This window comes from Phoca vitulina, unplaced genomic scaffold (assembly GCF_004348235.1).
Source record: "Phoca vitulina isolate PV1807 unplaced genomic scaffold, GSC_HSeal_1.0 scaffold68, whole genome shotgun sequence".
Taxonomy (NCBI): Eukaryota; Metazoa; Chordata; class Mammalia; order Carnivora; family Phocidae; genus Phoca; species Phoca vitulina.
Window position 1 is genome coordinate 6558931 of NW_022589771.1, and position 17450 is coordinate 6576380.

Here is a 17450-nt window from a genome sequence, read left to right on the forward strand (position 1 = left end):
TGATGTTGGTTGGGAAAAAAACAGGCAAAAGTCGTACACCAGAAACTTATGTAACACTGTGTGTCAACTTTGTTTCAATAACAAAAACATAATTTAGGCAAAAGATGTAAACAGACATTTATCCAAAAAATATATGAATGACATGAAAAGATGTTCAACATGAGGGTAATGGAAATTAAAACCACAATGAGATACCATTACACATTCACTAAAACGGCTATAACTCAAAGTACTAACAATACCAAGTGTTCACAAGAATATGGAAAAGTAGGACTTCACATATTGCTGGGTGGAATGCAGAATGGCACACTCACTCTTGGTAAACAGTGTGGCAGTTTCTCACAAAGTTAACCGTATACTCACCATATGACCCAACAATTTCACTCCCAGGTAACCCCCAAGAAAAATTAAAATATAGGTCCACACAAACACTTGTACATGAATGTTCATAGCAGTATTATTCATAAGAGTCAAAAATCGGAAGTTACTAAATGTCTATCAACTGGTGAAAAGATAAAGAAAAGCGGTACAATAGAAAGGAACAACAATTGACACGTGCTAACATAAATGAACTTCCAAAGCATTACACCAAACATAAAAGACTACATATTCTATTTCTGTATTTCTATAAAATATTCAGAAAAGGCAAATCTATAGAGACAGCAGATCTATGGTTGCCTAGGGCTGAGCAAGGGAGCAAGGACTAACTACAAACAAGTATGTGATAGAAATGTTCTAAAAACTGGACAAAATCCAGCACTCACTCGTGATAAAAATTCTCAGCAAACTAGCAATAGAAGGGAACTTCAACTTGATAAAAAGCATCTACAAAACACTGCAGCTAAAATCATATTTACGTCTATAATGGGGAAGGCTACAAACGAATGGGGGCGGGGGTACATGGGAAATCTCTGTATTTTCCACTCAAATTTTGCTGTGAACCCAATGGAATATTACTCAGCCACAAAAAAAAACCCAAAATCTTGCCATTTGCAATGACATGGATAGAGCTAGAGAGTATTATGCTAAGCGAAATAAGTCAGTCAGAGAAAGACAAATACCATATGATCTCACTCATACATGGAATATAAGAAACAAAACAAAGGGGGGGGAAGGAGAGAGAGAGGCAAACCAAGAAACAGACTCAATTCTAGAGAACACATTGATGGTGACCGGAGGGGAGGTGGGCAGGGGGATGGGGAGTCAGGGGGGCACTTGTCCTGATGAGCACCGGGTGATGTACGGAAGTGTTGAATCACTATATTGTTCATCTGAAACTAACATTACACTCTATGTAACTAACTAGAATTTAAATAAAAACTAAAAAAAACCCAAAGTCTATTTTTTTTTTTTAAATCATACTTACTGGTGAGAGATTGCTTTCCCCCGAGGTCAGGAACAAGGGAAGATTGTCTGCTCTTGCCACTCTTATTTAACCCAGTGGCAGAAGTTCCAGACAGCGTAATAACACAAAAGAGACAAAAGGCAGAGAGAGTAGAAGGAAGAACTAGAACTGTCCCTATTGGTGGATGACATGATTGTCTATATAAGATCTCAAGGAATCTAAAAAAAATTCCCAGACTTCATAAGTGAGTTCAGCCAGATCACAAGTTATAAGATCAACACACAAAAAGCAATCACACTGCTATATGCTAACAACAAAAAAGTGAAAACTAAAATTTAAAACACAACACCATTTAAAATTGTTCCAAAGAAAACGAAATGGCAGACACCTAGGTGGCTCAGTCAGTTAAGTGTCTGCCTTCAGCTCAGGTCATAATCCCAGGGTCCTGGGATCGAGCCCTGCATTGGGCTCCCTGTTCCTCGGGGAGTCTGCTCTCCCTCTCCCTCTTCCTGCTGCTCCCCATTTGTGCTCTCTCACTCGCTCACTCTCTCTCAAATAAAATGTTTAAAAAAGAAAGAAAAGAAAAGAAAAAGAAAAAGAAATGCATCCTGGCTGCTGGTCCCTTGTCTCCTGTGGCCAGTCTGCAGACTGCTCTGAATCAGCGCTACAGGCCTATGCCTTGCCAAGACTCACCACTGTCTGCCCAGCTCAGCCCCGTGATGCTGGTGGACCTCAGCAAGTAGCCTGGGCCCCTCAGCCTGCAGGAAGTCGACAAGTGGCCACAGCATCCACTGCAGGTCAAATACACCAGGGCGGAGGTCGACGAGCTGGGCAAAGTGCTGATGCCCCCCAGGTTAAGAACCAGCCCACCAGTATTGCACGGGATGGCCTTGATCCAGGTAAACACTACACCTTGGTCATGACAGACCGAGATGCTCCCAGCAGGAAGAACCCCAAATACAGGCAATGGCACCATTTTCTGTTGGTCAACATGAAGGGCAAGGACGACATCAGCAGCGGCACATTTCTCTCCGATTACATGGGATCTGGGCCTCCCAAGGCCTTCACTTTTACATCTGGCTGGTTTACAAGCAGGATGGGCCACTGAAGTGTGACAAGGCCATTCTCAGCAACCAATCTGGAGACCACTGTGGTAAATTCAAAGTGGCATCTTCCCATAAAAACTATGAGCGTGGGCCCCTGGCAGCCAGCACGTGTTCCCGGGTTGAATAGGACAACTATGTGCCCAACTCTGTGAGCAGCTGTCTGGAAGTGAAGAAAAGACAGGAGCCCTACATCGGGCTCCCTGCTCAGCAGGAAGCCTGCTTCTCCCTCTCCCACTCCCCCTGCTTGTGTTCCCTCTCTCGCTGTGTCTCTCTCTGTCAAATAAATAAATAAAATCTTAAAAAAAAAAAGGAAAAAGGAAAAGACAAGACAAGACAGGAGATGGGAACGTCTTGGAGATGCCCAGCAGTGCTCTCAAGCTCAGTGATACCGGTAGATTTCTCCCCTTCCCCACTCCCATTCTCACAGATAGTGCTTTAGGGGGACCTTTCCTTCTGCCTATCCTTTGTAATTCGACCCGATCACACCTGTTATGTTCTGATCATATCTGAACTCTGTTTTGGAGGACATGTTGGTACTAGGATGGGCTCATAAAATTGTCAGCATAAGAAGAGCAACCCAGAATTTAAAGAAGAAAAAATTCAAGTGAAAAGATCAGGTCTACAGTAATAGAGCAGAGCATCAAAGAATCTTTAAGAGAGGTTTAAAAAAAACAGATTCATTGCCTCTGTCTTGGTGAGTCTGAGTCTGGAATTGTGCATAATGGCATCTTCTGGGTCACATCTTCATGACAGTGTCTCTCACACTGCTAGTCCCCAGTATGTTACGTCTGGGACTGGTTCCTGGGGGTCAGTGTCTCCGGTTCCTTTAAAGAGCAGTACTGGAAACAGCAATAGGGAGAGTCGCTTTGTGGTTCTGTGCAGTCGTCTAGATGAGCTGGGGGCTGGGTGAGAGGTGGTGAGAAATCCCCAAGTCTGCACTATTAAACTGATCACTCTTCACTGGTAGAAGAAAAGCCAGTCTGGAGTTCCAGAATGCTGTATTAACTCTGCTACTTGCTTAGAGTTGAATAAAAATAAAAACGTTCTGTGGAACCAAAAAAAGAAAGAAAGAAAGAAAATGAAAGGCTTAAGTAAAAATCTAACAAAATGTAGATAGGCTCTGTGTGCTGAAAATTACGAACCGTTGATAAAGGAGATTAAAGACAACGTAAAGAAGTGGAAAGACATGCTTTATGTTTATGGACTGCAAGACTCGACATAGACAAGATTGCAGTTCTCCCAAAACTGACATACAGGCATGATGCAATTTCCATCAAAATCCCAGCATGAATGTTTATAGATACCGATAAGCTTATTATAAAATGTATATGGAAAAGTAAAGGGCCTGTCTAGACAATTTGGGGGAAGAAAAATTCGACAGGAAGAATCGCTTTACCCAATGCTGAGGCTCACTACGTGGCCACAGTAACAGCGCTGGTGAGCTCTGGCAGAACAGATCGACAGGCCAGAGCGAAGAACCCAGAACACACCTGGCAAATGTGCCCAACTGGTCACTCACAGAGGCAAAAAGCAGGTCCACAGAGTAAACATTATCTCTCCCACAAAGCGCAAGAGCAACTGGCCCCCCCCAAAAAAAACCCTCAACTGAAATTCATACCTTATACAAAACCTAACTCAAAATGGATCAAGAATTTAAATATAACATATAAAAATATTAGAAAAAAGAAAATCTTGGGGACCCAGGGTTATGAGGAAAGTTCTTACAGCACTAAACGCACAATCATGGAAGAAAAAAATCAACAAACTGGACCTCAGCAGACTGAACACATGTGCTCTGCGAAAGACCACATGAAGATGATGAAGCGACACGCTCCAGCCTGGCAGGAACTCTTTGCAAACCACGTGTCCAGTAAAGGACTTCTATCTAGCATACATCAAGAACTCTCTCAACTCAACAGGAAAAAAAATAATCCCATTAGAAAGTGGGCAAAAGACATGAGCAGATCTTTCACAGGAGAGGACACACAGACAACAAATGAGCATGTTAAGAGATCTCAACATGACTGGCCAGGAGAGAAATGCAAAGTCATGCCACCTCACATCTGCTAGAACGGCTGAAATAACACCAGTGATAACACCAGATGCCAGGTAGGATGTAGAAGAAATGAATCACTCATAGATTGCTGGAGGGAATGTAAAATGGGGCAGCCACTCTGCAAAACAACTTGGCAATTTCTTACAAAACCAAACATGCAGGGGCACCTGGGTGGCTCGGTCGGTTGGGCCGCTGACTCTTAGTTTTGACTCAGTTCATAATCTCAGGGTCGTGGGATCTAGCCCCCTGTCGGGCTCCTCACTCAGCAGGGAGTCTGCTGGAGATTCTCTCTCTCCCCCTCTGCCCCTCCCCCCACTCATCACCCCTCCCCTTTCTAAAATAAATCAACCTTAAAAAAAAAAAAAACTGAACATGCATTAGCATACAACCCAGAGACTGCACTCTTGGGCATTTACCCAAAGAAATGAAAACATACAATCACACAAAAACCTATACACGGATGTTCATTGTACCTCTATTCATAATAGCGAAAAACTGGAAACAGCCCAAACGTCCTTCGATGGGAGATAAGTTAAAAAACTGTGGTACTTCCATACTATGGAATACTATACAGCAATAAAAAGGAACAGACTACTGATTCAAGCAAGAATTCGGATGAATTTGAGTGAAAAAAGTCATTTTCATGACATTCTTGAAATAAAATTATAGAGATCGACGTGTGGCAACTATGTGTCAGTGGCCGCCAGGAGGAAAGCACAGGGAACAGGGCAGGGTGGCCGTGGCACGGGAGTACGAAAGGATCTCTATGCTGATAAGAGAGTTCGGTATGTTGAATATAGTGGTGGTTACATGAATCTATACGTGTGATAAAATTGCACAGCACTGGGGTGCCCGGGGGGATCAGTCGGTTCACTGTCCAACTCGTGAAGCTCAGGTCCTGATCTCTGGGTCATGGGATCGGCCCCAAGTCAGGCTCCACGCTGAGCAGGGAGTCTGCTCGTCCCTCTCCCTCTGCTCCTCCCCCGGCATGCTCTCTCTCTCAAATAAATAAAATCTTTTTTAAAAAACCGCACAGAACTAGTCACACACACACACACACACACACGAGTGCGTGCGGCACCGCTGACCTACAAACACACCCCATGGGTTGTCCGGGTGCTGGTCCCAGGCTCTCGCCATGCACTGCAGTGAGGCCAGACGCTACCCCAGGGCAAACCGGATACAGGCACAGGGGACGTCCCTGGATTTTTCTGTACCTTCCTGTGCATCCATAATTCTTCCTAAAAACTTTTAACCAAAAGCAAAATGGACTGCGGTGAAAGTGGTATAACTGCATATAGTTATTAAAAATGACCAAACTTTACTTTTACAACAGATTACCCTGTCATGCAAAATATATCTCAATAGAGCTGCTTTTAAAAAAGAAACAATAATTGAGTCCTGACATGTTTACGTATTTAAAGTGAATACTCATACCTGACAGAGTATCAAGCACCAGACTTTCAGGATTCCTTCAAAACCCTCTGTAGTTCATCTCTGATTTTAACTGAAATATACCACCAGCTCATTTTTCTTTAAAAAGTTTCCTGAAATAATATATATACAATGGTTGCAACAACTTCCCTTTTATTATCACAACACATCCTAACTTTCCTAACACTTTCCTAACACATCAAATACACAGAGAAGCAAACATGGGCAGTCCCCTGCAAGTGAGTTAGCTAACTGTGAATGGTGCGGAGTTAACTCTGAAAACACATGGAGAAGACGAAGGCCGAGGTCAGCAGCTGAAGCCCTGTCAGAGGGCACAGCTGAACTTGCACAGGAAACAACATATACTAGCTGCTGTTACTAGTACTGTTCTTGTTTTACTATTTAAAAATAAAAACACACACGCTCCGAATTTCATCACAAGTGGCAGGATAGTTTAGTTTTACAGAAAAGAAGAAGAAATAATGTATTCCATATAAAAAGCAAGAATGTATAATTTAAAGAAATACTATTAGTCTCAGCAAATAATAAAACATATTGGTTATTTCTAAAATATCAGGGGCGCCTGGGTGGCTCAGTTGGTTAAGCGACTTGTCTTCGGCTCAGGTCATGATCCTGGAGTCCTGGGATCGAGTCCCACATCGGGCTCCCTGCTCGGCGGGGAGTCTGCTTCTCCCTCTGACCCTCCCCCCTCTCATGTGCTCTCTCTCTCATTCTCTCTCTCAAATGAATAAATAAAATCTTTAAAAAAAAAAAATAATAAAATAAAATAAAATAAAATATCAATAAATGATCCCCTAGGTTAATTACAAATATTTGTAGTTAATACGTCTCTGATTATAAATTATTATGTGCACTTTTTTCAAGACTCTTATACTGTGACTTCTAATGTTCTGAAGTGTTTTTTTAAAGATTTTATTTATTTATTTGATAGAGAGAGAATGAGAGAGAGCATGAGCAGGGTGAGGGGCAGAGGGAGAAACAGGCTCTCCGCTGAGCAGGGAGCCTGATGCAGGGCTCCATCCCAGGACTCATGACTTGAGCTGAAGGCAGACGCTTAACTGACTGAGCCACCCAGGCGCCCCTGAAGTGGTCTTTTAAACATAGAAATTAGGGGTGCCTGGGTAGTTCAGTTGGTTGAGTGTCTGACTCTTAATTTCAGCTCAGGTCATGATCCTGGGAGCCCTGAGACAGAGCCCCGCATCTGGCTCCATGCTCAGTGGGGAGTCTGCTTCTTTCTCTCTCCCTCTGTACCCCCACCCCCGAGCTCGAGTGCCCACACACGCGCTTTCTCAAATAAATAAATCTTTAAAAAAAATAAGAAGTAATAAAAGTAAAATTAACAGGAAGTGACAATCACAAGGCACCCAGTAAATATTTTCCACATTAAACGGTCATAAAATCCCAATGTTCGACTATTTTCCAACCCATTCAGAATTACGTACATTTTGTTATTTTTTAAGATAGATTTATTTATTTTAGAGAGTGTGTACACATATGCAAGAGCACAGGGAGGGGGGAGGGGCAGAGGAGAGAGAGAATCTCAAGCAGACTCCCCACTGAGCGCTGAGCCCAATGCGGGGCTCGATCCCATGACCCTGAGATCATGACCGCAATCAAGAGTCTGACACTTAACTGACTGAGCCACCTAGGTGCCCCCAGAATTCCATACATTTTAAAATACACTCTCTTGAGACTTAAGGGCTGGAACGGCCGCCAGCCACACCACTCTGCAGGCTCAGCCATGACACTGAGGTGTCAGGCGGCGGCCTGTGAGCGTCGTACCTTCTTCTCTCTCCTGCTGTCAGCTTGCACGGTCTCCAGGCGGGCTTTGAAGTGCTCACAATCCATTCTCAGTTGCTCTAATTCTTGCTCTTTCCCTTCCAGGTCTAGAAGGAGAGAGACAATAACTCAGTATTTCAAGTCACGAATCTCCTCTAAGAACCCGATGTGCCTAACCTCTTGGGAAAACGGGCACTGGCTGCTCAGGTGGGATTAGCCACAGAACCAGTCCTTCAGTGGCCAACATTCTGAAGGTTCTGCTTTTCAGGTTCCTATCAGTTTTTAGCCCATACCAGAAAGTACTTTTGTTGTTGTTGTTTTCAGTCTTACATTGTTAAGACCTCATCTTACTGCCAGACTTGTACTCAAGGCTTTAAGGAAGTGGGTTATGTAAGAGATTGAAGGCAGGACTGAGAAGCCCGACTGTCTCGTGGCACAGACTTGTATCTGCTCCATCAAAAGCGGGAGGGAGCTCAGCGAGGAGACGGCGCCAGCCGGGGCTGATTCACAGCACTCGTCTCACCAACTGGCAGACTGACTCAAGAGGAAGAACTGCAGTGGCAGTCAGTGGAGGGCTGGCAGCAACGGTGATCAGACAGGAAAAGGCCCAGTGAAAGCAGGGAACTATGGCTTTCTTCCTCTCCACCAGATTCATTTAGATGGTGATTCAAATCGCCAACAAAAATCCCCAAGACATCCACATTAATGTCTGAAATCAAAAGTTTTATCAACTTTAAATAAAAGATGTTATGATGCAGAAATACTGACATTTAAAAAGCAAAGAAATACAGAACTTAAAATTTTAAGCGTCTTGACCTCAGGCACTAAAAAATCATCAATTTTTATGCTACCGTATATACTGAGATTCGAGGTGGAATACAGTACTCAGAGTTAATGGTGTTACCTTCTCTGATGAAAGTAGCAATGCTTGTGGACAGTGATTCCCAAATGTTAGTGTCCACCAGAATCCCCTACAGGGCTTGTTCAAACACAGGCTGCTGCCCCCCCCCCCCCCCCAACCTTTGTCAGTGTTTCTGATTCAGCAGGCCTGAGGTGGGCCAGAGAACCTGCACTTCCAGCAAGTTCCCAGGTGAGGCAGATACCGCTGGTCTGGGAACAGACTTTGAGAAAGCACTTCAGGACAACAGCCTGGTCTCTGGTCATTAACAAAATGAAATCAACACACAACCAGCGATCCCCAATGAGGGAGCCCAGCCTCAGGAACGTGGGGGCGGAAAAACCAGAAGGCAGTGGGAGGCAGCAGCCTGAAAACTGGCACCTCCCTCCACCTGAGAGGGGAGATGGCTGACAGCGCTCCGTCCAGTGAGGTGCAGACAAGAGGAGGGGTGCGGCTTCATGGCCAGGCTCTGAGAAGGCGGGGGAACTGCCAAGCACAGCAGGGGCATCCCCAAAGCTCTGGAGAAATGAAGGCAGCCTGCATTTTCCAGGGAACCTTTGCCCTAGAGGGAAGATGAGCACCTAACGCTAACTATTCAGTCACAGATTATGAAACCAGCTGGCAGAACTTCTCTTAAAATGCGTTTCTCAGAAACCACGTGAAGTAAAGTGGGACTATCTCCTCTGCCTCAAATCTTCCCTTCTACAATCATACCACGGGACTCTCCCCGGAATTCTACTCTGCCCTCCAAATCCTGGCTGCCCAAGAAATCAACTATCAGTCAAGAGCTATGCTTTAAAAGCTACACAGCGGCCCTGTGTCACAATGTTAAACGAAAACTTACGTAGTTATAATTATGAATAAACAATGACGTGCATATGGCCACAAAAAAAAACAAAATGAAAAAAGGAACTAAAATAAAATTACTAGCACCGCAAACTTTTTCTTTGCAGTTCACTTTTCAATTTTCGTGTATCATTAAGCTGTATGTCACTCAAACGTGGCAAAGAAGATATAAAATTCCATCCCTACAAGCCTTACTGTGTATAAAAATATGTGGGAATTAATACTGGCCACCCAAAAGATTTTCATTAGGGCAACTTCATAACCGCTCTGTGTAGCCGTACACGACCTTCCATAGGCTACTATAATGAGGGGACAGCGTCAGACGTCCCACTCTCCCCCAGGTACCCCACAGAATTCAAAGTCAGCATCCTGGATGCCACACCTGCCCACCGCAAGCACCCGGAGGCGGCAGGTGCCTTTCCGCTGCACGAGGCCGCCGCCTTGTGGCCAGCTGGGAGCACTGCCGCCACCTTCCCACAAAACCCACAAACCCTTGCTTTCTCAGCCTGGCCCCCAGCTGTGCCTGCCACCCTGAACAAACCCCACAAGGCAGGCATTTTCAGGGTTCATTTTCTGATACATCCCAAATCCCTACAATGGTACATGGAATTTTACAAATATTTGTCACACAAATGAATTTCACTTCTCTACCCGTTCCTTCTGCTAATCCTTGAGTAGAGAAAAATACACAGCCACTTTGGTTATATGTCTCATAATGAGAATATACTGCTTCTGTGATTTCTTTTTAAAAACCAGGGACAGAAAGAATATGGACAGTGAATGACACATTATACAAAGTCAAGACATTATCTTACCCAGCCTCCATATCAGAATAGGAAAGGAGCTGCCACCCAGCCTAAACTGTCTTCTAACTGCTCATCTTTAGCATTCACAATGAAGGAGAAATCTCCATTTAACTGTTAACTGAATGAAAGGGTGGCCAAGACAGACTCCCAATATATAGAAACAATCTGCATCACAGGCCACTTCCATATCAATATGGCTTCTGAAATTCACAATCCTTTTTTGAAAGTTTTAATAACAGGAAAATGGCTGTATCTCTTAATGCTTAACTTATTCATCGGAAGGGTACAGAAAACTATTAACTGACAGGAGACAGAGCTACAAAGGAAAAGCAGCATTTCAAAAACACTGAGCAAAGAAACGTAAACCATACGAAAGGGATCGATTTCTCCTACCCTTTCTTTACCACCTGGCATGCTTATAATAAGCATAATAAACTATCAGTTGTTTTGTGTTAATATGAAAGGATTGTTTTTGATCAAAACAGCTTAAAGTCTCAAATCCAAAATGAAGGGTTTTTAACAGCTCTTAACTTCTCCCTTCATATGACTCTCTAATAGGTTTAGAAAAGAATTTACAATTAGCTGCTAACAGACCCCATCTTTACTGTGAATTGAGATTTGGAGGGTACGTAACAAAGCACCACAAAGTGGACAACTTATGACAACAGAAACATCTCCCCTAGTTCTGGGGGCTACAGGCCTGAGACCAAAGTGTCAGCAGGCTCGGGCTCTCTCTGAAACCTGTGGGCGAGGATCCTTCCCTGGCTCCTCCACCTTTCAGAAGCCTCGATCTTCCAGAATTCCCAACTGCCTCCGCTGTCACTGGGCCTCCTCCCAGTCTCTTCACATCAGCTTCCCTGTGCATGTCTGTCTCTGTGTCCAAATGTACCCTTTTATAAGGACACCAGTCATTCTGGATCAGGGCCCACCCTAAAGACCTCATTTTCACTTAATCAGCCTGTCAACAATTTAAGCTCAAAAAGTGAAAAAATGAAAAAAAAAAAAGAAAGAAAAAATGACACTATTTCAGGATTCATTAAAAAGGGGGGGCTTCAGTTAAAGAGCTTAAGTGCATTTCAAATCCTTCTACCCACTATAAGCCAGCCAAACAACACTTTGTCAATTTTTTTTAAAACAAATCAAACGGGGTGGGTGGGGGGAAAGAGTTGGAACCAGAACATGGAAATAGCATTTTTTTTCCTGCACTGCTAAAAATCTGCTCCCCAAACCACTCTTCATCTTCTAACTTAAAGGCCATTTGAGTTATCTTTTATAAGATGAAGCAAACGTGTGACTGACAGGCATCTGTTCTATATTGGCACTGCCAGTGGACGTGGCGGCAGCTTGTATCACTAACTTCAACATCTGAGGGGTGGAGCTCCCTAGTCTACCTGTAAATTACCAAGGAAAAGGGTCAGGTTTTGTCCTTTGCATATCCCTACATTACCTAGCAGTGCTTGACAGATGCCAGGCAGAGAGTGAACACCTCCCTGATGGACTTACCAACTACATTCACTGAACACTTGAAAACAAATACCATCACAAAAAACTAAGATCAATCTTGCTGAAGTCAATCAAATGAGTTCCGCTAACATACTTTGCAAACCAGAGAGTCAGGAAATGTTTTCATTTATTGGCATACAAATACAAAGTTAACGACTGGGTGTCAGGAGTGATATACTCAAATAACGTATGTCTCTACTTTCTCCATCTTGGCTACCTTCCCACCTCCTCTGTCCATAAGCCCCTGTAAGTCTTCTTCTCTCCCAGGCCGCTGTGTGCTGGACCATCTCCACGTGCCCTTTAGATCCATTCTCCACCATGCTCTGTGCTCCCAAGAGGCTAAAGTCATCATCCACAGCACCCGGGCTTCCTGGCTTTTTGCTTCCTGTTAGATTTGGACAGTGACAGGCTCCACAGGGACTGGGGACGAGAGGAGACCTGGGACATTTCCTTCTCCACTGTGTCATCCCTGCCAATCTTCCTTCCCAATACAACAACCAGTCTAGGGTCAGGTATGGCCGTTGGTTGTATCTTTAGCCTCCTTTAATTTGGAACATCTCCACAGTCTATCTTTACTGTAGGACATTACAATGTGTTTTTAACAATTTAAAAATCACAACCACCTATACGGAAGGACTTCCATTTCCAGCTATGATAGATCAATCATCAGATCAATCTTCCCACTGAGAATAATTAGAAAAGCAGAATTTAAACAAACTAACTCCTCTGAAGGTATGTGAGAGTTACTGACTCACAGGGGCCCTCAGGCCAGGACCTAGAGAGGGGGAAAGTGCACCAAGGTGCAGGAGCCCAGCCTCCCACCCCACTCCTCCCAGGGACCATGACATATTCCAAAGCAGCACCGGCAAAGAGGCAGCAAAGCTGGGCAGAGTGGTCAGCGGTGGCACGGGGCTGAGAAATGAAAATACACGACAGAGCTGTCGGACGGCCAAGACTTAGGGTGGGCCATGATCCCGGAGGACAAGGAAGCACAGAAAAATGAGCTGACGGCAGAGCCGTCTCCCTCTCCCAGGTGCTCAGCAATGCGTAAGCAGCACACAGAGGCTGCAGAGGTGGGCAGACAGTGGGGAGGGGGAGGGGGTGTCATGCACGACTTGCTAGAGAAAAATACTATCATCCAAAGTCTCTACAAGTTTTCACTTTAAAGAATCCACTAATCAGGGGTGCCTGGGTGGCTCAGTCGTTAAGCGTCTGCCTTCGGCTCAGGTCATGATCCCAGGGTCCTGGGATCGAGCCCCACCATCGGGCTCCTTGCTCGGCGGGAAGCCTGCTTCTCCCTCTCCCACTCCCACTGCTTGTGTTCCCTCTCTCACTGTGTCTCTCTCTGTCAAATAAATAAATAAATAAAATTAAAATAAAAAAATAAAAAATCCATTAATCAGTAAAAATTACCAAGATTACCAAGAGGGAAAACAGACACTACAAGCAGACCAAAAGGTGATCCAGCTAATGGATTTACCAGATTCAGACTTTAAAATAACTGTGGTTAATGTTCCAACAAAAAGGCAGAAAGAATTTCATCAGGGAGCTGGAATAAAACACAATGAAGTAAAAAAATCAATATAAAAACTAATAAATACTAATAATGAACAATATAAAAATAAATAATAAAACTATTGAAGAATTCAGAATCAAATCCACACATACACAGCCATTTAGAACAAAACCAACCGTGTAGTACAGGAGGGGAAGGCTGACTTTTCAATGAATGGTGCGGGGCCAGTTGGCCACACGTGGCTTGTGCCTGTTTTTTAAACAGACAGGGACAACATGAATCACATAATACCTTCATCATCACAGAAAGTTCTACTGGACCATGCTGACATGCACATAGTTTAAATTACACAAAATAACTTTTTTCTGTTCCTAGAGAAAATTAGTCAAATCTCCCCCCAGTGTATCACGGCTGCACTAGTTTATATTCATTACTGATGTTCACGGAACAAAACAAGGCTGGTTCGCAGTAGTAACACTTAAACATGAATTTAAGTAAATTTTAAAAGGTCAAAACTAATGTTGCAGATTTTAAAGTGTCAGAAATGAGACTGCAATTTATGTCTGATGTCAACAGGAAATGTTACATAATTCCAATGGAGACTCTGGGTTGAGTATCTGACACCTGCCACTAAGATTTGTTTCTAAATTATATCATCGAGTTGTTTCTAAATTATATCATCTAACATGGCAAAGGCAGCGTATGTACTTGAAAAGTGTTCTCTAGGAGAGGCCAAATGGCTTTTCCACCACCTCTCTCCAAATGAACCAGTACCAGTAAGACAGGCAAAGAATTATTAGACCTTGTGACTTCACTGTGAAACAAAAACATCTGACCCCACTGGCTTCAAGCTTCCAGATCAGTTTCATTGAAAAGCATCCTGATGCTGCAAAGTGAAATGCTTAAAAACTTCACCATTTGCAATTCCTTATCTCTGTGATTTATGTCTTTTCCTTGTTACTTAACAACCAAAACTAAAAACAGAAATTGGACCCTGAGGATAGTACTGCATCTGATTTCCGAAATCTCCTATATTTTGTTTTCATCAAAACACCTTCATTGTACCGATTTTACAAGTAATGTTCTGAACAGATTTTTCTAAATATGCAGAAAATACAACTTTTATCTATTTTACATATTGAACTACATACTAAATAGGATTTTATTTTTTAAAAAATAGGGTTCTTGGCTCAGTCGGTTAGCGTCCAAGTCCTGATCTCAGCTCAGATCATGACCTCAGGGTTGTGCAATCAAGCCCCGAGTTGGGGGGGGGGGGTCCACGCTCAGCGGGGAGTCAGCTTGAGGTTCTCTCCTTCTGCCCCTCCCCCACTTGCACACGCGCACACGAGCTCTCTCTAAAATAAATAAGTCTTTAAAAAATAGGACTCTGGTTTAAAACAAACATTTTTGACACACATTCACGCAGTAATAACTCCGTCATTGTTAGATGAACAGATGCTAAAGGGTGAGAGACAAGGGGGTGAGCTGACTTTTACCAAGTACTTCCAAGGCTCTGCTTTGCCAAGTCATCTCATGGAGGCATGAGGACACCATGGGTACCCCCATTTTACACAGATGAGAAAGAGTAAGAATTCAAACGAGGTCAGTTGTACTCCAAAGCTCCCTACACCTTTTCTAAATTCACAGAGTGATGCTGTTCTAGCCAGAATGGAGACTGCCGGGTCAAGAACAGAGCACTTCCTTCACTCCACCAAGTGTTCAGTGGCCCCTCCACCTTGAACAGGTCCTCTTCCCTGAGGGCGCCCCCGGAGTCCCACGCGACGCCACGTGCTTTCCAAAGACAGTCTCTTTTTAGGCCTCGCCACCTCCTGTCCCCGTTTTACAGACAGGGGAGTTTGTCCAAAGCGGTGTACAGGCTGCTCCGTATTTCCACTGCCGAGCTCTGCCCTCCCTTCTTCACCAAGACCATTTCTTCGTGCGTCCCTTCCATGCCATCCACACAGCCATAATCCCACACTCGGATGAGTCCAAGACCTTCCTTGGTGAGCACTCTATCATTAATTCTCCTTCATCTGCCACCCAATTCCTCCAACTTATCCTCCACTCAGATACGAAAATCATTCCCCTGAAAATGTAATTTTAGTCGCTTTTTCGATATCATTTCCATGGAGTAACTTCCATCTGCCGCTCATCTCAAATTAAAAACAATAAGCTACAATTATTTTGTCTTCTATAAACCACTGACATTTACTGACCTTGACTCTGCTATACCCCAATCCTTGCTCCACGTATCAAGCAGAAAAACTAGTTTATCAGCCAGCAATCAACTCCGCTGTCTCTCCCGTCTGTGATTTTCACACACGCCATCACCCCAGCTGAAAACACCTTCCTCTTATCCTTCTAACAAGGCACGCCTCACTCCTCAATGCTCATCTATTCCCAGAAGATTTCAGGCAAAAGCCTAGCCAGTACAATTCCAAATTCCACCATTTACCTGCCTGGTTTCCTAAAGGGAGTTACTATGCTAGAGTCAGATGAAGTCCCATTCACTACTTGACACTTGTTTTATCAACATGGGTCCTTTAGGGCCTAAGCCCATCCAAGCCAACCATACCTACGCTCCAAAAGAAGCTTCCCCTCGAACCAGATATAGTTGCCCTCTGCTCTCGCCCAGCCTGCATTCATTCCTCCCTTTGTGCTGCCTTTTGCCACTTCCTAAGCTGAGAAGCATACACCCACTGTAGAAGCAAAGGAAGCTCTGATACTGGTCAAAGCCAAGAGCCCTCCTGGACCACGGGGCCAGGAAGGCAGATGGATCAACATGTCCTGCAGCTCTTGCTGCCTCCTTGGGATCCTTGGATTGTCTCTGGGGGAGCCATTCTCAAGGCCATGGCTCATGTGATTTGTCTCAGAAGGCCCAGGGAAGAGTGACCGGACCTAGTCTTTACAAAAAGAAAAAGGAGGGAATCTGTTTTCCTTCATGTCACCCAAGTAGCAAAAATTCAACAGCCAAAACTGAGTAAAAGATGCCCTAGGAGGACATCTTCTAGGCCAGGCCTCAGGCCAGAGAAGCAGAAGGCTTCAAGGGCCAGCTCAAGTTCAAAGTTCACAGTAAAGCCTCCAGCACAAGCACGCACCAAGTCCTCTGTCCACTTTGATCCTCCCTTTCTCTTAACACCCAGGCGCCTACAGCACACTAGCTTCATGAGATACCGAGCAATTTAGAAAGAAAAACATACAGAGACAGGGTGGGAAGTCTCTCAGGACCAAATATTCACACACAGAGAATACAACGGGAGGCAAAAACAGGGGCCCTGCCCTCCCACCGACTTACACAGTAGGATGACAATGAAGCGACTTCATCTGAAGAACAGTACCATGTGCTGTAAGAACACCCGACAGGACTGACAGGAGGACAGAGCTTATCTAGGCAGTCAGATAAGGAAGTGAGTCTGCACCTGAGGCTAAGTCCAACCATACAAAGTCTTTCGAGCCACCATACCATTTTGTTTAGGTTTTTGGGTGGTAGTGTTTTAGGGGAGGGGTTTTTTTTTGGTCTTTATCCTAAAAGCAAAGAGAAGCCATTGAAGACGTAAGCAGGGGAATGACACAACCAAACTTAACTATTAAAAACTACACAGGCGACGGTGTACAGGACAGACTAGAAAGTGACAATGAGCGGACAGACAGGAGGCAGAGATTCGGGGAACATGATGGTGGCCTGGGCTCGGTGGTGGCAGTGGAGGCAGGTTAGTGAATTCAGGATGCAGCCATGAGGGGAAATGTACAGGACTCATGGGAAGGAGGTTGGGGGGCTGGAAGGAGAGTGAATAGTGAGGAGAGGTGGGCAATGAGGAGGATCCTAGGTCTCTAGGTGGACACTTATGCCCTGGGGAGACTGAGGAAGCCCAGTCTGGGGTGGGGTAGGGGTTTGGATAGCATGAGTCAGAGGTAAGAAAGTAGAAATCTGTCCTGCAGTTTGTTAGGCTGGGTCAACGGAGGTATAAAGCCAGCTGCCAAGTTAACAGGAAACAATGTTTCTCCCAAGAACACACTGGACAGTAAAGTATCATGAAGACCCCTTTCAGTGACTGCTGATTTCTTATTCACAAAAAGCTTATTTTGTAAAATCCCAGACTGTCAGAAATTCTGTTGTTTGGAATTACACCAGTAAAAAGG

At 44.3% G+C, this 17450-nt stretch overlaps 1 protein-coding gene across 1 annotated transcript in view; it reads right to left on the reverse strand.

The window, feature by feature from the left end:
* HSF2BP (heat shock transcription factor 2 binding protein) overlaps positions 1-17450 on the reverse strand; it is a 98204-nt gene that overhangs the window by 75993 nt on the left and 4761 nt on the right. The window contains exon 4 of the mRNA XM_032392574.1: positions 7745-7848. Within this exon, the coding sequence (XP_032248465.1) occupies positions 7745-7848 (104 nt within the window). The remainder of the gene's footprint in view (positions 1-7744; positions 7849-17450) is intronic.